We start from the raw sequence: 25,932 nt of genomic DNA, 5'->3' as shown, positions 1-25,932 counted from the left end.
CCACGTAGACGCACACCCGCCCCCGCCCCCAAGAGCCACGGAACCAACACATCGCCAGTATCAGAGTGGCACCAGGGTGGCGCGAGCACCGCGGTGTGGTACCACTGCCCTAATCAGCTTTCCTGGGACACCAGGCAGAAGTCTATTCGCAGACACAGCCTGTGAGAAATACCTGCAGCCTTTCCCATGGTGTGAGCACAAAACTACCAGCACCAAGCAGAGAGCAGAACAGAAGCAGGAACAGCAAACGAGACAACAGAGAGAGGAGAATCTTCCTGAAGTGTAATTTTCTCAGTAATGTAATGCTAAACCCAGTGAGACCTGGCAAGGTGAGGGTCACTCCTGGAGGGCCTGGCTCTCACCAGAGCACGTGCGGGAAGGGCTGTTACAAGTCAACCTTCTCAAAGCCTCGCTCAGCGCATTTCAGACGGCAGGCGTTACCTTCTAGTATACCTTCCCTGAAGCATAGGTGGCTGTACCCTGTATGAACTGATGACATTTAAACAAGCCTGATAAAACTAAACTAATGTTCAGAAGTTGTGGTTTCACTAGGGAAGAACAGAACTAATTACAATGATTTGGGGTACGACTCCAACACAGACTTGGGGAAAAATTTAATGCAAATATTTAGCCACTGGAACATACAAATAAATATGCTCAGAATAGCTGAGGAAAAAAACCCAAATAAGTGTAACTGCCCATTTCTCTTCAGTCCCAGATATTCCATTTCCAAAATACTGATAATAAAATATACAAATCAACTAATAAGAAGACATAGAACATTCAACACAAAACGACCTAAAATAAAAATAAAACCAAGGACAAACCCTAATTATTTTATTTCTGTATATCAAGACTACAAAGAGCATTTAAACACTTAATTTATTCTTCAAATTAAGAAATTATACATTTTGTTTCGATAACGGTCACGGTCTTGAAAGTGTCATTCAGTTCTCCCACATTTAGAAGTATATTGCCAATTCTGGCCAGTTCAACACGACAGCCCAGAGCTCCAGCGGCAGTGAAACACCAGCCGTGGGAGAGAAGTCGCGCGTGGTCCAGAGTCCTCTGCGGCCCCAGCATCTGTGTTCACAGGTGATGCTCTGAAACGCTCTCCGTTTTGGAGACTTGTGGAGACTGAAACCACCCAGGTCCTGATAAAGTGCCGAATCCCGAGAGAATCACCCAGGCCCCAGGCGCCTGGGCCGCCCGCCCCTCCTGCACAGCAGCACCGACGGGGGGCAGAGGGCGCGGGAGCGCGGCACCCCCGCACATCCAGGAGGACCGGCCCGCGGAGCCCGGGCCGCAGTGCAAAGGCGCAGGGCCACTTTGGTTCAAGTGACTTTAGACGGCGCTGCAGGGTCTCCTCTCCCCGAGCCCTCGTGGGTCACACACGCCGCAGGGACTGGACCGAGACCCCCTCCCCTGAAAGCTCTCCAGGCACAAGGTGGAGACAGAAATGGAAACAGAAGGAAGTTCCCGCCTCATACACACACCCCCCCGACAGTAACGTCCGAACCATCAAGATGCAGGGCAGCGGCAGGCCGGGAACAAGCATGCGAGTCCCGTTTGGGGGAAATGGCTTAAAAAACACAAATAAAATATTACCATTGTTATCTACTTTCCAAACCTAACCACTCTGGGAAAAGGCAGCAGGGGGGGAAAAAAAAAGCCTTTAGTTTTACCAATTAGGCTTGTAAACAATTCAACCACACAAGAAGCAGTGGCCCCGAGAGCGAGCCTCTCCGCCCTCAGGCCTCTCTGCAGACCCAGAGCTGGGCCAAACCACAAGCAGCGCCTCTGCCAGGAGCCCGGGCCACGTGGCTCGGGCTGTGCTCGGTCCCACCAGCAAAGCCAAAGCTTCATCTTTGGTTAATTTCACTGAGTTGCCACCAGTCTTAAAACTGTGCTCTTCTTGGCACAACTACTAAGTTAGCCATGTGGCACATAACATTTGTTATTTTAAGTTATTTGAAAAGCAACGCCCATCTAAATACGAGAGCACAACTTAATAAATCATTTAAAAATGCAGGAAGAGGGGTGGCGGGGGAGGGACCCAGGAGAGCCAGGGGTCCAGCCTGGGCGCCCTGCTGGCCGGAGGTGCCGCGCAGAGGCCCTGGCCTTCGCCGTCAAGGGTGGGCCACGGCTGCACCGGTACAGCTCAGCTCAGCTCGAAGCCCGCGGCGCACTCGATGGCGTAGAGCAGCTTGCTCCGCAGCAGTGCCTCGTCCTGGAACTCGGGGAGCTTCAGCAGGTTCATGCAGGTGCTGGCCGTGGGCAGCCGCTCCAGGTCAGAGCCCCCGTTGTGAATGCAGAACGCGGGGTACAGCTCCTGGAAGACAGCAGGTGCGCAGGAGAAGGTTAACAAGCACGGCCTGAAGTGAGCTTTCCAGACTCGTACACAAAAGCTGCCGCCCCCAGTCACCTTTCCCCAAAAGGACGCTCGCTCTTTCACTGCGCTCAAGACTCAGCTCTAAATTTCTACCAAATACTATTGTACCCTGGGCTCCACGCATAAAGAGGGATAAAGAATAGCATTAATTCATGGGAGACATAGCCTTGTCAGTGAACAGGGCCTCTAAAGCTTTTATTTTTTATTTTTTAAAAATGTGTTTAAAATTCAGAAAGGTACAAGGGTAAAGAGCTGAATATATAAACCTCTGCTTACACCGAACCACAGGAAAGGCAGAAGAAGCCCGTCTTCTCCAAATGAACCACACTGTGTGGATTAGGCTCAGGGGCCACGTGGATGCAGCAACAGGGAACGTAAAGCAATTTCAATTAAGGAGAGAAAAAGGCAATCTCTAAATATCGAAAGCAAAATGAAACACATAAACCTATTTATTGGTGGCTTAATCACACAGAGAGGAATATTTCCAGTGTTTTAGAATTGCAAAGAAATCTTAAACGGTTTTCAGAAATGTCACAGTAAATTATCGGTATTGTTCTAAAACCACTGTAGTATGATGTATAACTGTTATATAAGTATTTTTTAATGGCTGCTATTAATTTTTAATTAATTAATTAATTTTTGGGGCTGCGCTGGGTGTTTGTTGCTGTGCGCGGGTTTTCTCTAGTTGTGGCGAGCGGGGGCTACTCTTCGTTGTGGCGCGCAGGCTTCTCATTGTGGTGGCTTCTCTTGTTGTGGAGCACGGGCTCTAGGTGCGTGGGCTTCAGTAGTTGTGGCACGTGGGCTTCAGTAGTTGTGGCATGCGGCTCCAGTAGCTGTGGCTCACGGGCTCTAGAGCGCAGGCTCAGTAGTTGTGGCGCACGGGCTTAGCAGCTCCGAGGCATGTGGGATCTTCCTGGACCAGAGCTCAAACCCGTGTCCCCTGCACTGGCAGGCAGATTCTTAACCACTGCACCACCCGGGAAGTCCCACCATTATGTAAGTATTAGAGAGAACTATAGCTTATAGTAGGACCCTAGAACTTATCAGAGGAAGCAAATGAACTAACAGGAGTCAAGATTTTCATAGGTAAGGAGAGACCCCAATGTAAAAATCAAAGAGATAAAAACCTTATACGCCTAAATTTCAATTTGAAAGAGCAGTTTGAACTTGTGATGAATTTTTCCCTTGGGGACAAAAGAACGCCCATTTCCTAGCTCTGTCCACTGAAAAGGCCTGGACACAATGACCACCTGTGACAATGAACAGATCAAGTGCCTGGGCTTTGGTCTCTACCAACCTATTCTCGAAGAAAGGAAACAGGGCTTCTTGGGAAAACATCTGATTCCAGACGTGGGCCAGGAAATGAACGCGACAAGTGTTACTATCTTGTCATACCAGAAAGCAAGAAAGCGACCCAAAGCTACCTGGGACTCTGGAGCCCACCTGAAGGCCCTCACCCGCCCATGGATGGGATACTGACTATCAAAGAGTGACTGCAATGGATTGAAACACATCAAATGTTAAAAGTGCATAATGATAATAAAGGAACCAAAATGTACTTTAGAAGATGCCAGTTATCCCCCTCAGTGTTCTGATAACTTGTAAATGAGCAATAATCAAGATTTACTTGATTATTGTATCTTGGCTGTACAAACAGTCCTCAGGGTAACCAAAGAGTTGATGAGAAAAAATAGTTTTTCTTTATAGAGAAATCAGCTAAGAAAGGAAGAAACGATACAACTGGAAGACGGCTGCTTTCAACCACAGCAAAGAATGGATCTAGGCGACCGCAGCACAGTGACCGCTCAGCCCCTCAGACGCCCAGATGCTGAAAGCCAGGACGCTGGAAACAGACAGAGCCGCGTTGCAGAGACGACTCACGACCACGGGGTCTGATGCTGGAGCCAGAGGATGTGAGCATCACGACGGCGTCTGTGCAGTGTTACTGCCAAAGGAAACATTCACATCTAGAATCCGGTGAAACCTCTAGCGACCAGTTTACAAGACATGCAAAGAAGCAACCCAGCTCCGCCACTGACTGGACCACGGGCACAGTCGGGGAGGGCGGGGCCTGCAGGCCAGAAAAGACTAGAGAGACGCCCCAGGCAGACGCAGCACCAGCACCGATGGTATCAGGCATTCGCTGTCAGTTTTCAGACATAATAATGACGTTCTGGCTATTTTTTTAAGCTATAGTGTAAAAACTCCCCCAGCTTCCCAGTTCCCACCCCACGAGCAGCAATGCTGTGGGTGTCTTGAGGACCTTCCACAGAGACCTGATGCAGAGACAAGAGAGTGTTTTCTCCCTCCTCCACCTAACAAGCATAAAGCGCTAGCACATTATAGACGCTGTCTGCACCTTGACGGTTTTCCATCTGATAATGTGTCTCTGTGGCCTTCCCACACCAAGCCGGTCTCCCCACTGCTTCTCTGTAGCTGCATGGGTCCCAGCAGGCACGTGCAGCACAGTTTGTAAATGGACACTTAGGTCTTTTCCACTTTTTCCAAACAATGATGCAATAAGTAACCATGTCCTCAAGTCACTGTACACTGGGCAAAAGTATCTGCAGGCTGAACTCCTAGACACTGTTCCAGACAGAACACGCCAGGTCCTTTGATGGTTACAGATAACCAGTGACTCCCTCTGTGATACATGAACGTGATTAGATACGAGATGTGACGCACGCGTTCCCTTCCAGCAGGAGCACAATGAAGTGGGGACTGTCTTCACCCAGACAGCCTCAGTCCGCTAGCTCTCAGGCCTGTGTGCTCTTGCCTTTCCACTACCAGGGTTTCAGAAGCCTGGCTAGTTAAACTTCCTTGCCAAATGTATGCGGGAAACGGCGACAGAAAAGCAAAATGGCAGCCCAGCTCAGGTGCCTGGTGAGTAGTGAGAACCAGGACGGTGGACCTCTGGTCGGCGCCCTTTACACTAGCATGCTCCCTCCTCAGAGCTGTGACAGGAGCGAAAACGCTTCAAATGCCACTGCAGAGGCAAGTCTACTCAGCCGCAACTAGAGAAAGCCTGCGCACAGCAACGAAGATCCAATGCAGGCGAAAAAAAACAAAGAAACAAAAACTGTGTGGCATGTTAATATGTGCTAAAACCCACTGTCTTTACCCCTAATTATAGTTTATGTGCCACTTTTTAATTTTTTAATAAATTTATTAATTTATTTATTTTTGGCTGCGTTGGGCCTTCGTTGCTGCACGCGGGCTTTCTCTAGTTGCCGCGAGCGGGGGCTACTCTTCGCTGCGGTGCATGGGCTTCTCATTGTGGTGGCTTCTCTTGTTGCTGAGCACGGGCTCTAGGTGCGCGGGCTTCAGTAGTTGTGGCACGTGGTCTCAGTAGCTGTGGCTCGCGGGCTCTAGAGCGCAGGCTCAGTAGTTGTGGCACACGGGCTTAGTTGCTCCGCGGCATGTGGGATCTTCCCGGACCAGGGCTCGAATTCGTGTCCCCTGCACTGGCAGGCAGATTCTTAACCACTGAACCACCAGGGAAGCCCCCCATGACCAACTTTAATTGCTAAAAATATTAAGCCAGTTTATAGGAGATCAACATGAATTACCAGAAACGACAGTAAGGCCAGGTAACATGAAATAAGTAACAGTGAGCAACTAGGAAAAAATATGCTACTGCTCATGCATCATTCTTCCCGAACACCCGACGTCAATTCGTAGCCTGTGTTTTCTTCAGTTCAAAAGTGAAACCAGCCTGAGCCGCAGACGCGTGACACTGATCACTCACGTCGTGCCCGCCTGGCCGCAGCAGCTCTTCGCTTTTAACCCCCAGCACAGTGACAACCCTCATAGCAATAGGTCGACACTGTGAATGCAGGGGAAAAAACCCCAAATAAAACCAGCACCAGGATACACAGATAATAACCAATCCTTCAGTGATGGAGCTGAAATACTCAGTTAATGAGGCTAAAAACATAGTACCAAAATAATAAACCAGGTGTTCTGACACACTGTCAACGCTATTCTCTGAAAACGTGTACGCACTACTTCACTCAGCCCCATCTGCTACCCGCTGGCTTTCTTAGTTACAAGCTGGTGTTTAAAGCCAGCCGCGGCGAGCTTGTGTACCTTAAACCCCAAGAGAGGGGGGCGGGAACAGCTTGTCACAAACTTGAGCAGTTTGCGCTTTTCCTCATCCGTGAACCCTTCCACAACTCTCCAGAAGACTCTGATTACCGGGTGATCAGCAGAATAGCCTCCTATGACAAAAGGAACAGACATTTCTATTAAAAACGAGGTAACTGCAGAAGCAAGATTCTCCTAGAGGCACCAGAGGAACAAACTTTTAAGACTGATTCCTTTTCGTCGTGCCTGTCCAGTGATGAGCAGTCTTTTCTTCTTTCAGCTCATGGCTGGAAGCCAACTCTAGAGAAACACCTTTATGCTGTGCTGGTAGATGATGGGCAAGTGCACAGCAGGGAGAGAAGCTTCAGAAGGTAAAGTACCAAAGGCCAGAGCAAGGAACAAGCACCTGCAGCTACACGATGAACCCTAGCAGCAAAAGATGCTGCAAAGGGGTCTGAGTTTTAAGAACTCTGCTAGGAGTTAAAAATCAGCCTCTGCTGAGTAGCAAACCCTAAATAACAAAGGATTTACATGATGGTCACACATCTAGAAATAGCAGAAACATTGGGATTTTTATTTTTAATAGAGCTAGTTACTTTGCCAACACATCTTAGTATCTAAATTTGTTTTATCACCCATCCTTCCGACAACAAGGTAGAGACCATGGTTACCAACCCACCCCAGCACTCAACTAGACCACTGCTCTGAAGTGGGATATCTGCTACCTACAGCTTTTAATCTAGTTAAGTGCTTCCTAAAACTGAAATAATTGCTATATGTTGTTCCCTCATTGTTAATATACTACAGAGATACCATCAATAAAATATCTTAAGTGCATTAATTGGCACCAAAATGAATATGGTAATATTTTAAACCTATTTACTAGAATAAGAATAGCTAGGATCATTAAAGGCATACGCTTGCAGTGCAGAGAGGATAACGCAAAGAAGCCAAGACCGCTTCCTTGGCAAAGGAAAGCTTGGATTGATTTCATTCTTTTCAACAGAAGACTTGATAGTGAGGACAATGTGACCTTAGGTATTATCTGCCTTTACAGAAACATTCGAGTTCAAATTTAGAGCAATACAAATTAATTACAGAAAGGGGAGATACATGCACACATTTATATACATATAAATATACACACATGGATATACATAATTTACTTTAGTAAATTTATAGTTCTGAAACCATCACCACAATCCAGTTTTAAAACATAACCATTTCCTCAAAAGACCCCCATGTCCACCCCACAGACAACCATGATCTGGTCTGTCTCTCAGTGTGCTCTTAAAGATGTTTCACTAAACGAAATTACACTCACGATACTGTGCAACTTTCACTACGATCCATTTCCAAAACCTTTTCAAAATTTACCTTGGAGGAAAGGTTGGGAAACAGCACTCAACAGAACAGAGGAGTCTGGATAGGTTTCTTTTTAAAATTGTCGTAAAATATGTAACATAAAAGTCACCATTTAAACCATTTTCAGGGTGTTAATTACATTCACATGGCTGTGCAACCATCGCTGCTGTTTCCAAGCCAAACGTTTGCATCACCCCAAGCAGACACTCCTATAACCACTAAGCAGTAACTTCCTGTGCCCCTCCCCAGCCCCTGGTAACCTCTCATCCACTTTCAATGACTAGGAATTTGCCTCTTCCAGGTATTTCACAGAAGTTGAATCATACAGTATCTGTCCTTTTGTGTCTGGATTATTTCACTGAGCATAATGCTTCCAAGGTTCATCCATGTTGTAGCGTGCATTTGAACGTCATTCCTTTTTAAGACTTAATAATATTCCCATTGTATGTCTACAACACATTTGTTTATCCATCATCTGTAGGTGGACACTGGGGTTGTTCCCACCTTTTGGCTCCTGTGAACAATGTTGCATGAACACAGGTGTTTCAGTCCTTGCCTCCGATTCCTTTGGATATAGACCTAGGCGTAGAATTGCTGGATTATTTTTTTTTTAATATTTATTTGTTTGGCTGCGTCGGGTCTTAGTTGCGGCACGTGGGATCTTCACTGCGACACGTGGGATCTTTCGGTGTGGCGCACGGGCTCTAGAGCGTGCGGGCTTAGTAGCTGCGGCACGCAGACTCCCTAGCTGTGGTGTGAGGCATGTGGGATCTTAGTTCCTCGACCACGGATTGAACCCATGTCTCCTGCATTGGAAGGCGGATTCTTAACCACGGGACTACCAGGGAAGTCCTGAATTGCTGGATTATGTAGTAATTCTATGTTGAGCTTTTTGGGGAACCACCAAACCATTTTCCATGTTGGCTACTTTACATTCCCACCAGCAATGAATGAGGGTTCCAGTTTCTCCACATCCTTGCCAACACGTGTGTGTGTGTGCAACGTGTGTGTGTGTGTGTGTGTGTGTGTGTGTGTGTGTGTAATAACAGCCAGCCTAATAGATGTGAAAGTATCTCCCTCTGGTTCCAGTTTACATTTCCGTAGTGGTTAGTGATGCTGAGCATCTTTCTGAGCATAATGGCCTTTTGTAATCCCTTCTTTGGCAAAACGTCTATTCAAACGCTCTGCCCGTCGTTGAACCGGCTTGTCTTCTTGTTGAGTTGTAAGGGTTCTTTACACATTCTGGATACCAGACCCTCATCAGATGTATGATTTCCAAATATCTTCTCCCATTCTGAAGGCTGTCTTTTCACTTTCTTAATAATGTTCTTTGATGCACAAAGCTTGTAATTTTGATGAAGTCTAATTTATTTACTTTTCTTTGTTGCTCCTGCTTTTGGTGTCATATCTAGGAACCCACTGCCAAATCCAAGGTCATGAGGATTTATCCCAGTGTTCTCCTAAGAGTTTTATGGTTTTAGGTATTACATTAAAGTTCTTGATCCATTTTGAGTTAATTTTTGCGTATGGTGTGAGGTGGGGGTACAGCCTCATTCTTTTGCAAACATCCAGTTGTTCCACAATTAACTTTTTATATAACTGTAAACTTTTCCAAAGAGGTTCTACCATTTAACACTGCCACCAGTCAAGAGAGTTCAAATTTCTTCACATACTAACACTATTGTCTTCTTTGAGAACAGTCATTCTAGTGGGTATGTAGTGGTATCTCATCAGAATTTAATTTGCATTTCCCTAATAATTAATGGTGTTAAACATCTGTTCATGTGCTTATTTGCTTACCAGACATTCTTATATATCTTCTTAAGTGAAACACTTTATTTTCTGCCCATGTTTTAAAATTCAGTTGTTTATATTATTGAGTTGCAAAAGTTCTTTATATACTGTGGACATAAGCCATTATTAGATATATTACTTAGAAATATTTTCTCTTAATCTCTGGCTTGTTTTTTCACTTTTTTAATGGTATCTTTTGAAGTGCAAAATCTTTAATTTTGAGAAAGTCCAAATTTCTATCAATTTCTTTTTTCTGGATCATGCTTTTGCTGTACAACTAAAAACTCTGCCTAATCCAGAAGTCATGAAGATTTTCTCCTATATGTTCTTTTAGAAGTTTTACAGTTTTGGCTTTTACCTACAGGTCTCTGATCCTGTTGAATTCATTTCTGCATATGGTGTGAGGTCAAGGTCTAAGCTCTTTCTTTTCCACGTACCACTGAACTGTCAAATCATTAACTGTAAATCTAAGGATCTGTTTAACTCCCAATTATGTTCCACTGATCAATATGCCTATCCTTGTGCCAATTCCACAACGTCTTAATTATTATGGTTTTATAGTAAGTTTTAAATCAGAGTGATAATCCTTCAACTTTGTTTCTATAAAATGTTTCGGCTATTTTAGGTCCTTCACATTCCCATATAAATTTTAAAATCAGTCTGCTGATTTTTACCAAAAACCCTGAAAATACCAGAATAACAGACTATGGTTAAGGAAAACAAACCAAAATAATAGTGGTTGTTTTAAGGATGATTTTTTTTTTTTCCTTTTCACTGCTCCCAAGTATATAAAATAAAGTTTATGGGACTTCCCTGGTGGTCCAGTGCTTAAGACTCCACATTCCCACTGCACGGGGCACGGGTTTGATCCCTGGTTGGCGAACTAAGATCCTGCATGATGCGTGGCACAGCCAAAAGAAAAACAAAACAAAACAAAAAACCTCACAAACACCCAAAGAGTACACCAATCCAACTTTGAACAACCTAGTTATGCTTTTGTTATTTCATTAATGACTAATGTTGTTGAGCATCTTTCTATGTGCTTACTGGCCATTTGTATGTCTTCTTTCTGGTTTTTCATTTTCTTGAAGAGTAAAAACTTTCAAGTTTAATTTAATCAAAAGTAAATATTTTTGAAGAGGTTCAGTTTTTAGTTTTTTCTATTTTTTGGTCTAGCACTATTTTTCAAAGCAGAAGACTGAAAGCAACCCAGTGGCCATAGGAAGAGGCTTAATAAGGTAAGTTGTGAAGAGAAAAAAGCAGGCTGCAGAATAGTGTATACAAACAAGGAAAATAAGAATGAAATCTGTACTTATATGTAAATATGTAAAGACACCAAGAACAGTGGTTACTCCTGGTGGGGATGGGCAGGGGAGGAAAGGGATGGTGAGAAATGAGACAGGAAGAGGAGTTCACTGTAACCCCATACACCCTGGGTTTTAAATCATGAATGAATTACCCATGTAAAAAAGCATGTTAGACATTACTTTGGAAATATGACCACCTGTAACATTTTCAGGGATGAATAACCTAGTAGTGATAACATACCTGAATAGTTTGTAAAGGATTTTAAGTCCTCCAGACTTATGGGAACTTGTGCACCAGAAATTAATACCTGAAAAAAAAAAAGTTCAGGTTATAAAACTGGAGGCAGATTTTAAGAAGGCCTTTCACATCAGGAAACACCCGTGTTCCCAGGTGCAAGAAGTGGACCTGGATCTCCTGCTGGTCGAACATCCGCAGCCACTCCAGGCTCACCACGTTGGCCAGGCCCTGCCGGAACGCCAGGCAGTGCTGGCGGATCTGCCTGTTCAGCCGATAGTCGGCCACCAGGTGGATGTAGGCAATCCGGTTGGCACTGCTCACCGGGATATCTTTTCCACCGAATTTTAGTTCAACCACCTGTGAATATTAAAATAAGAGTCAAAAACTTCTCAAAGTATAGGGTAAAACAAGAGCAAGAACACCTATTTCAAGGGAACTTGACTGTGTTGCTCTGTACACGAGAATCTTAGTGAAAACCAGCACATGTGGGCTCACAGATGGAAGAGTCCTCTGATGGGACCCTCCAAAGCTTGGCATGTTATTCTGTCTTTAAGATCATTAACCACCCCGGCTTTCTCCAAAGTACCAAGGAATGATGCTACAATGTAATCATGGCAATTCCATTAAAAAAAAAATGAGAAACCACACAGGGCAGTAAAAAAAAATTAATTAAAAAAAAAAGAAATCACAAAGTGCAAAGATATGAACCGAATGATCAGCGCGAGTCAGAAGGGATTCATTTTGGAGAAAACGCAGCTTAAGGAATTAAGGTTGTAGTAAACTGATTATTCTTACTTGCACATATAAGTAGCATATATTTCTCTGTTTCCATATTACTACCATAAAGTACTTTGAATATGATATAAAGGGTAGTGGTAATCACTAGAAATAACTCCATTTCTCACGTACCTGCAAGCATTAGAAAGAACTTCTTTATCACTGTGTAATGACACTCAGAAAATCGCAGGGTCAGGAACCCCCGGGAAGCACCCCTGGAGCGTTGGGGGGAATGAGCCGCAGTGGAGATGGGGAGCCTGGACTCAGGTGCCCCGCACCTCACTTCACTGTGTGCCACAGAGAAGTCACCCGGTCCTGAACTCTATGACACGGTGATACTTGCTTTGTCCATCTTGGAATTGTGACTATGTAAACTCACGTAAGCAAAGCTGACTAGACACAACTCCACAGACAGCTACAAATATGTAAGCCTAATTTGCCAGAGTAGATTTCAGAATCCTCGTTTACTAGTGCTTAAACAAAAGAAATGCATTCTCAATGCGTGTGGATGAGGTAATGTATGCCAAGGATAAAGAAATACAAATACATCCCAAGTAGTAAACAAAGACATTCCAGAGTGGAGGAGTTATTTAGTAAGGGGACTGCTGCCAGTGGAAACTGCGTAACATTCAAAACAGGCTCAATACGCCTAGTAAGTAGGGGGCAAACTTGGGGGGTAAAAGCAGAGGAATGCTTAGATGATGGACCACAGGAAAATGACTGATACCCTCCCCACCCCGCCATGATCTCCTTCACAGCCTTCAGCCTCTTGGTAGTTATTATATTCCAAGTGCAACAAAGACACCCCCCTCCCTCTGGGTGATGGCATTTTACCCCAATTGTTTTATCACTTTACAGAAAGGGCTATTTTAAGATCTGGTGATGGCTTTACTTAAATTATCCTCTGTCTGATGGTTACACAACCATCTAGTGCTATCAAAGCTATGCAGCTTTATCAGACGACGCTTCACTGCTCACTAATTCACGTTCTCAGTGCTGGAACCGCCAGGTCCGAGGAGGGGCTCTGGGGAGAGGCCGCGCTGCCTCTTGTGCTGCTCTCCCAACAGGCCTCCTGTCACCCGAGCCATAGGAGCTGGCTGTCCTGTTTCCACAGCTAAGACACCGCCCCCCTTCCTTTAAGTGGATTCAAAGCAGATAATACATGATGATGTACTGTGTGATCTGGAAGAAAAAGGACCCGTGAAGGTATCGTTTAAAGAGCTTCCAAAGCCCCCGTTAGCTGACTAATCAGACAGCAGTGACATTTCTCGTGACTTTAACGTGGTGACACGGGTGGTTTAAGCTCCTCTCTCAGGCTTCACCTAAAAAGCTGTGTATGTTTAAATCACGTCAAATCTGTCCTCAGAGTTCCGTTTCGAGGGGCATATTTAAATCTTTAAACATGGAATCTTTAAAGCAAGAGCTCTCCTCTCTGCCGCCCAGGACGTCTACACCTTACAGCCCTTGGGAGTGCACAGGCACCGCCCCCTCTACCACCCCCCCCCACCCCGCAGGCGTCACTCATGCAAAGGGGCTCATTTCATCCTCACAGCAGCTTATCCCCTTCTGAAGATGAGCACGGGGTCTGTGACTCGCCCAAGGTCACACAGCAAAGCAGCAAAACCAGGGCTTTAGCCAGGGTCTCATGATTCAAGTTCAGTTCTCGTCTACAGAACAGACGATTATTTATGGATCCATCTTAAACCCTGAGCATTTTCCTCAAGGGAGATATGTGCATAAATTAGTCATCTAAAATTTCAGGTTCACTTTTGAGTAGGCTAACAAGCAGCCATACCGATGACACTAAAGAAAAAAACTGGAGAGCAACACCATTATTTTAAAAGGGAAGCTTCATTAACATAACCTGCCAACATAATGAAGTATTTGCATATTACAAATCTTTAAATCGTGATGTTTTATAAACCTAAACCTGTATATGAGAACTAGGTTTTTATATATATTTCTACAGAAATCCATACGATCTCTCCCCAAATTAGGTCCTTTACCAGTGACTTTAATTTTTCCAATTAGACTCTTTAGTATAATTATTCTTATGCATTATCATCTACAATCTCTCTACTCAGTGGGAATTTCTATGAACAATTGGAACATCCTGACTTCCCACTTTTGCTTTTAACAGATTCCAGTGTTATCAGTGGCACTTTAATGGAACTCTTACACATGCGACATCTCACCATCACCGTCTATTTCAGAAGGAAAATGGGAAATACCCGCGTTGGCAAAGGCCTCGGCGTTTCGTCTCAGTCGTGCCACTAGGGGGAGCGAGGCGACGGCGGCAGCGCTGCCTGCCTGGGGACGTGTCCTCCGGACACCAGCACGTCCCGTCTGCAAACGCAGCTCAAGTCTGCAGTGTGCAAATGTCAGCTCGAGGAGACGGAAGAAGAGGGCGCAACACAACCACCAAATGAAATATGGTTCTCAACCCCTCACCCTGGTATCGTACAGCAGCGATGCCAGTTCTCACAGATGCCTAGACGTGACCAAGCAGGAGGAAGGAGGAGGTCTCAGGAAGCATTATTTCCTTTATTCCTGTTTAGGATTGAGTCCACACCTATGTCTGAAACAGGTAGCTTTAAAGGCTAAGAAACGTACTGAAAACTCAAAAAGCACAAAGATCTTCATTTAAAAAATATCCAGAAGGTTTAGACAGGAGGATGTACAAATCTTTGTGTACGCTTTTTGCTTCAGTTTTGGAAGACATCGCGATGGAGAATAAACCATGGAACAGTTCTGTAGTCTATAGGGAGGAAGCCAATGCAAAGATACTAAATCCCTTAGTTTTCCTGAGGGACTCTCGGTACTACCGCACAGCGCTGTGTACTATATGTAACACCACAGTGAAACGGCACTGCACACCCGCTAGGAGGGCTATTATTTAAAAAACAGAGAGAAGAGGAAGCAGAAAATAACAAGTGTAGACAAGTATGTGGAAAAATCGGAACCCTTGTGCACTGCTGGCGGGAATGTAAAATCGTGTGAAAACAGTAGAGGGTCCTCAAAAAGTTAAACACAGAACTGCCATATGACCCAACAATTCCACTTTTAGACATACACCCAAAATAACTGAAAACAGGGACCCCAAAAGATATTTATACAGCAACAGCCATGGCATCATTATTCACGATAGCTGAAACAACTGTAATGTCCATCGACAGATGGATAAACAAACGTTGACACATCCAACAATGGCATGTTCATCAGTCTGGAAAAGAAGAAACTCTGGAATGTCCTGTCTGCCCCACCCCCGTCCGACTCAGATAAAATCCACTTAGTCCAAGACACTGATCCACAGAACGTAATTTTACAAATGAAAATTACAGTCAAACTCCTCTCATTAAAAACTTTTTCCACTGCTTAACCAAACTGTGGTTTCTCTGAATTCTGGAACCACCTGACCCAGAGAATGCCCAGGACCTGTCCTGACTCACAGAACCAGAACCTCAGCTTCCGCTGACAGGAGGTGCAAGTGTCTTGTTATTAGTTTCCCTACTAGCTCTGAAACGCGCCTGTTAGGCTCTCTTACCCCCAAATACCCCCAAATCAGCTAAGGAATGAAACGTCGGCCCTCCTCCTGAGCGTTATGTTTAGCCTTCCTGAAGCCCAAGGCCCTGAAAGGTCCTCCTCGGATGCCAGGATAAAGCCCAAGGCTGCTTGGCTCCGTCTACCTGCTCTCCTCCAAGCCTGTGAAGCTTCAGCCACTTCCAAATCAATCTGTTTACCGACCTGGGGACCCCTCAGCACCCACCCAGAGCCTCTTCTGGGCAGCCCTCCCTGATCTACTTGGATGGGAGCACTCCTTTTGAGCTACTACTAAACTACAGATCTCACAACGCAGATCATACCTGCCTCTAGTTAGAGTGAGTGTGCTCTTACAGTTAAAGGCAATCTCCTCCGCACAGCCCACTGGCTGGTGCCCAGAGCGCCACCAACCCCTCCTGAATGATGAAGGAGGGAAGAGCAGGCATAGAGGCAAGCAGGCAACACCACAGAAACACACCCAAAGCCGCGTCGATCCAGACGGGGCCAGCGTACACGGTCACCAAAATAAACAGTCAGCGCTGCGCCACAGGGGTCAGTCACCTGTGGGGTCAGTGCACGTTCCACGCTGCCTGGACTGGACACTACGGACCTGCTGAATACACAGTTACTTTTAAGCTGGCAAAGCTGATAACCTTTGAAAGTCTGGATTAGAAACCAAGGAATAACAGAAATTTAGAGAAGCAATTACAAAGTTTAAAGATAACAACACTTTCATAGTTAAAGTCCAACTACTAGATTCAGAAAAGATTATCAATCTACATAAGAATAGCAGAAAAGATGCATCTCTCCTGCGAAAGAGACAACTTCTATGAAAACCAAATATAAGTCAGAAAAGCACGGTTGGTTACTCTTTTTTTTAAGAGTTAGAATGTTTTTAATCTGACTGAAAATATAAATATACATGTAGTAAGACGATATTAAAGTTTCAAATAGACATCAGATCACGACTACTCTTAAACATTTGATTTTTATTCTATCATTTCTCCTAGTATGTTAGTGTATCTCATTAACATATTACATGACCAGAAAGTTAAATTCATCACAATTCATCCTCATTACAATGTTAAATGAAACTGTAACATAATATAGTTATATTTGATGTACACAGTTCACTTAAACTCTTACCAAATAAAGCATTCATATTAAATGGCAGAACGGAGAAAAGACTTCCGAAAATGGGAATGGTGGTGATGGAGTATAACTCATAGGAGAAGAGAAATTAATTGATACGGAGAAATATGAAGTGAAAAGCTACATGGAACTATTTTAATCAGGGAGGAAAAATTACGTTTTATCCTTCAGTTAGTCAAAATTGCTCTACAGTCTTAAATTCCAAGTGAATTAATGCTTAACCTTTAGGGTCACTCAAATCTTCCTTATTTTATCCAGAATTAACTGGATATTATTGCACAAGGAAGCAAGAGGCACTTAAAAGTAACCGGAACACAACGACCCAATCAGCATCATAGTACAAGTTGGTTACTTCAAAAATCCAATGAGATATTAACAAACATGACTTCCAAAGTGCTCAAACAATTCGATTTGCCTGTGTGCATCTTCTAAAGGTCTGCAGACTGTGGGATCACGTGCACGCGTGTTCAAGTAGACAGACTTGTACGATGACCCCACGCCCACCTCCACCACCAGCTTCACAAGCTCCACCTCGCGGCCAATCTAGGCCGTCTGTGCCTTCACCTACTGGCCCGGTTCTCATGGCATCCGAAGCAAATCCCGGGTGTTAAATCGTTCAGTATGTATGGTGCACATGAGTGTTCACAGCAGTATTATTCCTAAGAGCCAAAAAGTGGAAATAACCCAAACACCTATCAACTGGTAAAGAAAATGAGCCCTATCCATACATCGTTTGGCCAGAAAAAGGAGTGAAGTACACCTGCAACACCCAGTAAACGAAGGCAGGCACCAGAGGCCACACACCCTAAGGGTCCAGGTGTGAAAAGCATCCAGAAGAGACAAGTGCACAGGGACAGGAAGTGGGCCAGTGCTCGCCTAGACTGGGGACGGGCGGGACTTGCTGCTGGGCACACGGTGTCTCCGTGGTGGTAACAGTGTCCTAAACGTGGATGCTGGAGCTGGTCGTACTAACCTGCCTTGTACAGGCTACAGGGCGGAATTTATGGTACAGGGATCGTATCTCAATAAAGCAGCTATTCAAAAACTTAGCCTGACTCTCTAGTATGTTATTTACTTTTTTTAAGGATAAAAATAACAGGAGCACCCAGATGGATAGTGAAGGTCTGCGTTAGAGCTGCCGAGGGCCACTCGGCGTGGATGAGGAACAAAGGAGCACCACCTACCCCCACCCCAAGGCTCCAAAAATGAGGCGAGAGGCAAGGTTAACTCACAGCCACGCGAGTGACCTTCACAGGAGGACGGCTGCTGTGCCTGGCAGCCTGGCACCACGAGGGGTGACGAGGGCTGCACTCGCCCCCAGAACTCCCCCAGCTCTCCTCTCAGCTCCGGGGACTCTTCCAAGGAAAATGCGCACAAGCTCACACAGCGAGCGCAAAGGTCTCTCACACCAGAGCCCCGACTCACCTGTGCCTCTCCGAGGTCGTTGTTCACCACAGTGAAGTTCAGCCCCAGCTCCTCCACGTCACCTTCGTAGCTCTTGAGAAAAAGCAAATTCTTATACACTTCGGGGTCTAAGGAAGCCAGGTGGTGGATGTCCACATCCGCGCTGGTTCCAAGCAGCTTGGACAGGAAAAAGCCTGCAAAGGGCAATTCCACCAGCATATTTTCATAGAGAGCCTTCAAATGAGAACAAAGACCACTGATTAGCATTTCATAGGAACTCTTTTTTCATACTTTCTAAAAATAAGAAAATGTATGTCCAATTTGGTATTTCACAGAATCCTAAGATAGCAGACACTTCTTCTCCATGAGGAGGAGGATGGTGGAAGCTAGTATTTGGTGAGCGCTTACCACGTGCCAGGCCACAGTTTAAGCATTCAGTGCATACATTCACTACGTAGAAACTTCTAGAACAGACTACCAAAGAATTTTAGGGCTGAAATGCCAACGGGGATTTTTAAGAGCCACAGCCTTCATGCTACAAGAGCCTACCAGGTGCTTTCCGTGAAGTGTTTTGCAGGTGCATCAGTCTCCTAGGGCTGCTGGAACAAAGCACCACGACTGGGTGGCTTCAAACAACAGAAACGTACTGTCCCCCAGTCTGAAGGCCTGAGATCACGGTGGCAGCGGGGCCATGCCCTCTGGGCGGCGCTGGGGGAGGGTCCTTCCTGCCTCTGCCAGCTCCGGTGTTGCCGGCACCGTGCTGGGCCCCTCCGGCCTCTGCCTCTGGACGTGCTGCTCTCCCCTGGTGTGTGTCCCTCTCCTTTCTCTTATGAAGACGCCAGTCCCTGGATTCTGGGACCCACTCTACCCAGTATGGCCTCACCCGAGCTTGCCTACACATGCAAAGACTCATCTTTCCCAGTGTCGCATCACAGGTACAGGGCATTAGGCCTTGAGCACATCTTTTTGGGGGTCACAATTCTACCCACAACGGCAGGCCAGACCACGTCGGTGACCCCCCCTCCACTCTGCCCTGTAGCACAAGAGGAGCACAATGTGTGCCAAAGTTGGGTTTCAGGTAATTTCCAATGTCAAGAAATATTCTTCTTCTTTAGATTTATTTTTCACCATCAAATGGGGGGAAAAAAAGCATTCTTAGCTCGGTGACCATACACACACAGGTGGCAGGCTATAGGCCCACAGGCTGTAGTTCGCCAACACATACTGTAAAATGAAGAAATCGGGCCTTAGAACTCTGGAGATTTGTCCAGATACTGAGTTAGGAGGCAGCAAAACTGGTGTCAAAACCCAGATTCCCTGGTGCCCAGATCGGTGTTTTCACTGTAAGTTACTGTCTACCTTTACGTCTAAGGATGGCAATGTGTAATGATTTTTGCAACTATTTATATGAAGGTATAATTTACATAAAGTGAAATGTACAACATGCCAGTACTTGCTCACAGCTGTGTAACGACCGTTCAGATCACGGCAGAGAACACTTACACCCCCTCCCCAAACCCAGCGCCCCCTCAGCCCTCAGTCAACACCCTCCCTCCCTCAGGCTAACCCTCACTCTACTGTCGCCACAGGTAAGTTTTTGCCAGTTCTGGAGCTTCATAACTGGGGCTACACAGTATGTGTTCTTTCATACCTGTCTTCTCACAACATACTGTTTTTGAGATTCACCTATGTTACTGCTGTTAACAGCTCTACCTAGTCAACTTGACGACGGACATGTGAGTGGTCTCCAGTCTCAGCTACGATCATAGAGCTGCTATTATCAGTCAATGGCCTGCCTTTCTGTGGGTCTGTGCTCTGATTTCTCTTTATTATATACCTGAGCAGGCTGGGTGACAGTGGAAGTACTGGAGCACAAGGTAGGTTTAACTATATTAGACACTGACGTGCTGTCTTCCAAAATACAATTTCTTTTCGCCATGACCAGCAATGTAGGAAGGTTCTAACTGGTCTACATTTTCACCAGTTATCGGTACTGTCACTCTTAAAGTTTAGTTATTCCGGTTGGTGCAACGGGGTCATCTAATCTCATTGTGGTTTTAAATTACATTTCCCTGATGACCAGTGGTGTTGGATTACATTAAGTGCTAGTATTACTATATTAATCTCCAGAGATTCTCCAGCAAAAGAGAGTAGGAAATACAATTATATAAAGTTTTCCAATATAATGTCAGGGTTCACCTGGCATGATAAATATCCTTATGGCCTGAGGCTGTAAAATGCAACAAGGAATCAGAAATGTGCTGTAAAATTTTCAGAAGCATTATTATTTTATTGTAGCAGATGACTTAGAAGCCCCAACAAATCTTCCTTGTCAAAAATGTTCTAATGAAAATAATAGTTACCACTTATTGAATGCTTGCTACATAACACGCGTTCTGCTAAGCAGGCAACATCAGTGACCGCATTTCCATTTGGCCCCCTGGAAAATCCAACTGACTGTAAGGTAAAAGTGATTCTTATGTGCAAGTCAAGGGGAAATCTGGATTTCCCCCACAAAGGCCATCTTTGTTACAATACATCTAATCAGCAGAGACACGGATCCTCTGAGAAGCTCCCATGACTGTCGTCACCCCCACTCTCAGGGGAGAAGGGGTGTCAGTCCCTCGCTTGGTAAATGCAGAGCTGGAAGCGTCGCCTTGAGCACAGGGGATCATGGACCTTTCTCTGCTTGCAGGGCAGTCTGTGACCCCAGAAGGACAGACAGACAGGGCGTGAGGGCTGGACTAACTCTGCCTTAGCGACCACTACCATCAGCTATGCCGTGTGACACACTCAGATCTCCTTTAAACCACTGTTTGAGGATTCAGTGCTATGATGCTATGCATGCAACTAAAATCAAGCAAAATTTAATTTAAGGGGTGATCTCTCAGCCATGAAACTAACTTCAGAAGTCACTCTTCCAAGAGGCCACCCACCTGGCCACACCCACACATGCTAAAGGCTAAGCACAGGGTTTAGTGAGACAGACCTGTGTGACTTAACTCATGCCACAGCGAGCTGGCCCTGCCCCTCCACCTTCCCCACATTAAAGACGGCAGCCTCGTGCCACTGTGCACCGTGGGAGGGACCCTTCCGGAGTCACAGCTTCCAGCACTGCTGCACTACTGAACCCTCTATCTCAGGGGTCCCCAACCCCCGGGCTGCGGACTGGTGCCGGTCCGGGGCCTGTAGGAACCGGGCTGCGCAGCAGGAGGTGAGTGGCGCGCAGGCGAAGCTTGATCAGCCGCTGCCCATGTCGCTCGCGTTATTGCCTGAACCATCTCCTCTCTCCACCCCGCTGCCCTGTGGAAAAACTGTCTTCCACGAAACTGGTCCCTAGTGCCAAAAAGGCTGGGGACCGCTGTTCTCATACTCGGGTGGCAGTCTATAGTCACTGACCCTTAAACACACCCGTCTTACACACTCATATGCATGCTTCCCCCTTTCCCCTTAAACGTCCAGAGAAAGCTCAGATACCCCCTGAGACCCACATGTTAAACTCTCACCCACTAGTATGACTGGAGGAAACTAGAAAACAGCTATGAAACATCCTCCCAGAAGTAAGTGCACTGCCTTAGGTTCAGAAAGCTACTGATCGGCACCTTGAGCCGCACTCCCGAGGGAGGTCACCGCATCTCAGGGGTTCAGGCTCCCCATCTTCCCCCCAGTGGAGACCACAGATGCTCTGTGCCAGGGAAACTGGAGTGTTATGTCCCTGTGCTTTTACTTGATTTGAAGACTAATGATTACCCAATTAATTTTGAAAAGATGGCATAAAAGGACTTCTTAATTAGAGAATGAGTAATAAAATGGCAACTGGCACTTAAGCCATCCACTGACAACGTAAAGAGTGAGGTGTTTTGAGAAGCCAGGTTTGCTGCAAGTTAAGGATGGCTAATACTATTAACCTGAAGCACTTATAAACCCCATTACTTCTAAATGAATGATGCCTCCAAAGCCAAGGAGAGCATTCTGCAGAAGACGACATGATTGATCCCAGGTGTTGAAGAAAAGCCTCATTTGTACAGTGGACTGTAAAGTAAACTCAAAGTGTAAATCATCCGATGTTCAATATATAAGGTCATTGTTTGCCATTTCTGCATTAGTAACAATAAACCTGTGAAGTTTGTTAAATCTATCAGAGCTACCTGAATTTTAAACAGAAATTCCACTGTGACTCATAAAATGTAAATGCATAGGTATAATTTTTTACACGAGGCAGGTTTAAACCTTTAGAGCATTTAATATACAAGCACTAATAAATGATAGCACTAAAAACTATGATTGCATCAGCTAAATGGGTTATAAATTAAATTTCCATAATGTATGCAACTGAGATACAAATGTAAGCATAAATCAAGGTATTTTCTAAACACAGGTTAATTATACAACTTCAAAAACTGCCAATTTTTTATGCAAAATAATCCACTTAGCGTTTTTCATACTGGCCTTAATTCTCAGTCAGCTGCACCACACTTGTTCCTAGAAGCTTATCAATAACTACTTGTCATGAAAAAATAGCAATAGGTAGATGGAAAAAACCCTATAACACATTTTTCAACTGTCTGTCTTTTATGAGCGTTTATAGCTAGAAATTGTGCCAAAATGATTTGAAATAAAAAGGATTAATTATGGTAGAAGCCTTTTAATATAAGTAAGTGCAGTCGCAATGCAATTAATGCAAATCATGGCCCTACCGGGAGAGTCAATGTGAGCCGCATCTCAGGCCGTTTCTGGTTGCGGCCAAATAACTTCAGTAATTTACTACATTAAGAATCAATAAAAAAAAATAATGCTTTTCAAATGCATCTCTATCAATCTTCAGGTAGTTCTAAAGTGAACATTTATAACTTAATCTAAAAACTATATCAGAGATGTCTTGTTTTAAAGCCATTCTAATTGAGCAAGGAGATAATTTTAGTTATTTCAGATCATGCTAGCCTCGGAGTTTGAAAAATAAAAGGTATGTAAAATAAGGATGTAAGCTGATAGCAGTATGCTATTTAATTTAGTAGCTATGCTTCAGAATTAATAACTGAGAGTTGAAAAACATGGTCTCTGGGGCTACTATTGATTTTTATGATAAGCTCCTGCAGGGCAGGAAACACATCTGATCTTCAATGCAAGTCTACATACAACATACAGTGCCTAGTCATTTAGCAGATTTATTAAGTGCCAACTGTGTGCTAGGGACCACTGATCTGTAGGATGGAATTCTGCATCCATGAACTTGTTTGCAAAAAAACCACTTATTCTCTTTTGAGACATTTCAGGTTATGCAAAACTACGTGTATGGGGCTTCATTTCAAACCCTTCCACACTGCTTACTCCTGTACCCCTGTCCACACCACTGCCTGACCCTCAGCGACATGGCAGGGTCTCACCTTCACCATTGCCACCCAGGGGGACGAGGTGTCCCACCAGCCCTGGAAGCGAAGGAGAGGTTTTTACTTGTTCATGGCAACTGATAACCCTCACGGAGGGTTTGACAGCTTTCTTTTCAAAAACAGCTCTTTCACTTCTGAAATCCTGTGAGGGTGCTAGACGGGTGGGGGATGAGAGTTCACGCCTCAATCCTGTTCTCCTCACTGGGTATCCAGAAAACCACCCACGGTGTGGCAGCCACTCTGTCCAGCGACTGCCGCCCCCCCAGGCCCCTCCCCCCAGCTCAGGCTCCACAGAGGCTGCGCTGTTGCTCTCACCGGCCTCACCAGAAGGTCTCCAGATGATAAAGCACTCACGTCTCCACAGCCAAAGTGACAAAACCCACATTCTCATTTCTACCCACAAGAAGTAAATATTGGGACTTCCCTGGCAGTCCAGTGGTTAAGACTCTGCGCTTCCACTGCAGGAGGCACGGGTTCGATCCCTGGTTGGGGAACTAGAGTCCCGTATGCCGCACGGCGCAGCCAGAAGACAAAAAAAAGTAAATATCTGGGAGTTCTCGAGCAGCTGTTCTATTCCTGCTGCTGGAAAGACACTTGTTAAGGTACCCCATACAACCAAGAACTTGTCTCCGTAATTAAAAGAAAACATTTTGTAGGCTTAAAAATTCTACTTTCACCACCAGGATAATAAAATATTAATTAGACTTTTGAACTGTGAGGATCCTGGTGTCCCTCAAGGGTAGGAGGCGCCACCGCCACGTACTGAGAACCCTTGCTAACCAACGAGGGTGACGATGTCTGTGACATGCCCCACCCATGAACCCACCTCACACGGACCTCCCCGTCCCCTAACCCCTCTGACACTTAAGGTTCTACCCAAACTACCATACTACAGCACTACTTTCTGGTAACAGCTTTGTTGAGATATAATTCACGTACCGGACAATTCGTCCATTTAAAGCGAACAATCCAGTGGTTCTGATAGTCACAGAGTTGCGCAACCATCACCACGACTGGTTTTTGAACATTTCACAGCCCCAGCCCCGGGCAGCCAAGGGTCTGCTTTCCGTCGCTCCGAGTCCCTAGGCGTCCCGAGTGGGGACGCGCCCGTCCGGGCACCAGGCTGTGCACTGCCGCCCACGAGCCCCGCCAGCTCAGCCCTGCTCCAAAGTGCCGACCCTCCCCCCTCCCTACCCCCCTACCCCTCCCTCCCTCCCTTCCCCCCACTGCCAGGGCAGTGGCTCTGCCTCCTTCCCAGAGACACAGCTCACGAGCCCTTGTCCCTTGAAGCCACTGCTCACGCCTCCCTCCAGCAGCCACCCCTTAGAAGACTGGGGGTCGCGGCCCGCCGGGGCCCCCTCCCCAGCCCCTCCTCTGCCGTGGGACAGGCTGCAGCCCAGCCCCCCAAGTGGAAAGCGCCCCCCCAGGGCAACAGCACGCAGGCACCCGCCTGGCCGGCAACCCTGGTGGCCTGGCTGCCACCCATCCCCGCGAGACGCCCCTCGACCTCCGCGACCTTCCGGGGGCAGCCGGCAGGCCCCCAGACCCCTGCGGGTTGCAGTCTGGGCTGTGCAGTATCGCGCTGCTATAAACACTCCAGCTCGCGTGTTTTGACGAATATACGCACTATTTCTGGAGGGATACAGGCTCCAGGACACCATAAGGTAGGTACTTCTGGAAGACACTGCTTCCATTTTCTCGACCCGTGTGCAGAGGCTTTGGCCTCCACCACTCCAGGAAAGCTGCTTGTCCACACTGCTGACAGAAATGGTCACCTCTTACTCCTTATCTATCTGACCTACGGGTAGCATCTGACCCGATCTGTCATTCTCTTTCCCTTGAAACAGTCTTCATTTGGCTTCCAGATAAACCCTTCCAAAAGAACACTTTCCTGGTTTTCTCCTGACCTTTCTAGCTGCTTCTTCTGAACTTGTGTGGCTAAACTCTCCTTCACTCCCTGAACTCTAAATCTTGGAAAGGCCTTTCCTGTAGCCACACCCACTCCTGGGTGACGTCACCCAGTCCTTGGGTTCCTGCTGCCACTTGGGCTACTTCTTTTTATTTATTTACTTACTTATTTATTTTTGACTGTGTTGGGTCTTTGTTGCTGCGCACCGGTTTTCTCTAGTTGCGGCGAGCAGGGGCTACTCTTCGTTGCGGTGCGGGGGCTTCTCATCGCGGCGGCTTCTCTTGCTGCAGAGCACGGGCTCTAGGCGCGTGGGCTTCAGTAGTTGTGGCACACGGGCTTAGTTGCTCCGCGGCAGGTGGGATCTTCCTGAACCAGGGCTCGAACCCGTGTCCCCTGCATTGGCAGGTGGATTCTTAACCACCGCGCCGCGCCACCAGGGAAGCCCTGGGCTACTTCTAACAGCAGAGGCCAGGAGGCCTGTTAAACATAACTCATATGCTATCACTCCTCTGCTCAGATCTCCGCTGCTGGAACCAGGACTCCCAGCCTGGTCTGTCTCACTCACGGAGGAGAACAACAGC

The 25,932-nt window shown here is 46.0% G+C and overlaps 1 protein-coding gene across 2 annotated transcripts in view; it reads right to left on the bottom strand.

Moving 5' to 3' along the window:
- Positions 1–804: 804 nt before the first annotated feature.
- Positions 805–25,932, bottom strand: part of UBE3C (ubiquitin protein ligase E3C) — a 114,795-nt gene continuing 89,667 nt past the window's right edge. For both annotated transcript variants that reach the window (XM_060107472.1, XM_060107471.1), the window contains exons 19-23: positions 18,077–18,289; positions 11,351–11,539; positions 11,186–11,252; positions 6,482–6,612; positions 805–2,332 (exon numbers count right to left, since the gene is read on the bottom strand). In XM_060107472.1, the coding sequence (XP_059963455.1) occupies positions 2,162–2,332; positions 6,482–6,612; positions 11,186–11,252; positions 11,351–11,539; positions 18,077–18,289 (771 nt within the window). In that variant the 3' untranslated portion in view covers positions 805–2,161. The remainder of the gene's footprint in view (positions 2,333–6,481; positions 6,613–11,185; positions 11,253–11,350; positions 11,540–18,076; positions 18,290–25,932) is intronic.

This window comes from Mesoplodon densirostris, chromosome 9, assembly GCF_025265405.1.
Source record: "Mesoplodon densirostris isolate mMesDen1 chromosome 9, mMesDen1 primary haplotype, whole genome shotgun sequence".
NCBI lineage: Eukaryota > Metazoa > Chordata > Mammalia > Artiodactyla > Ziphiidae > Mesoplodon > Mesoplodon densirostris.
This window is presented reverse-complemented; position numbering and strand designations above follow the sequence as displayed.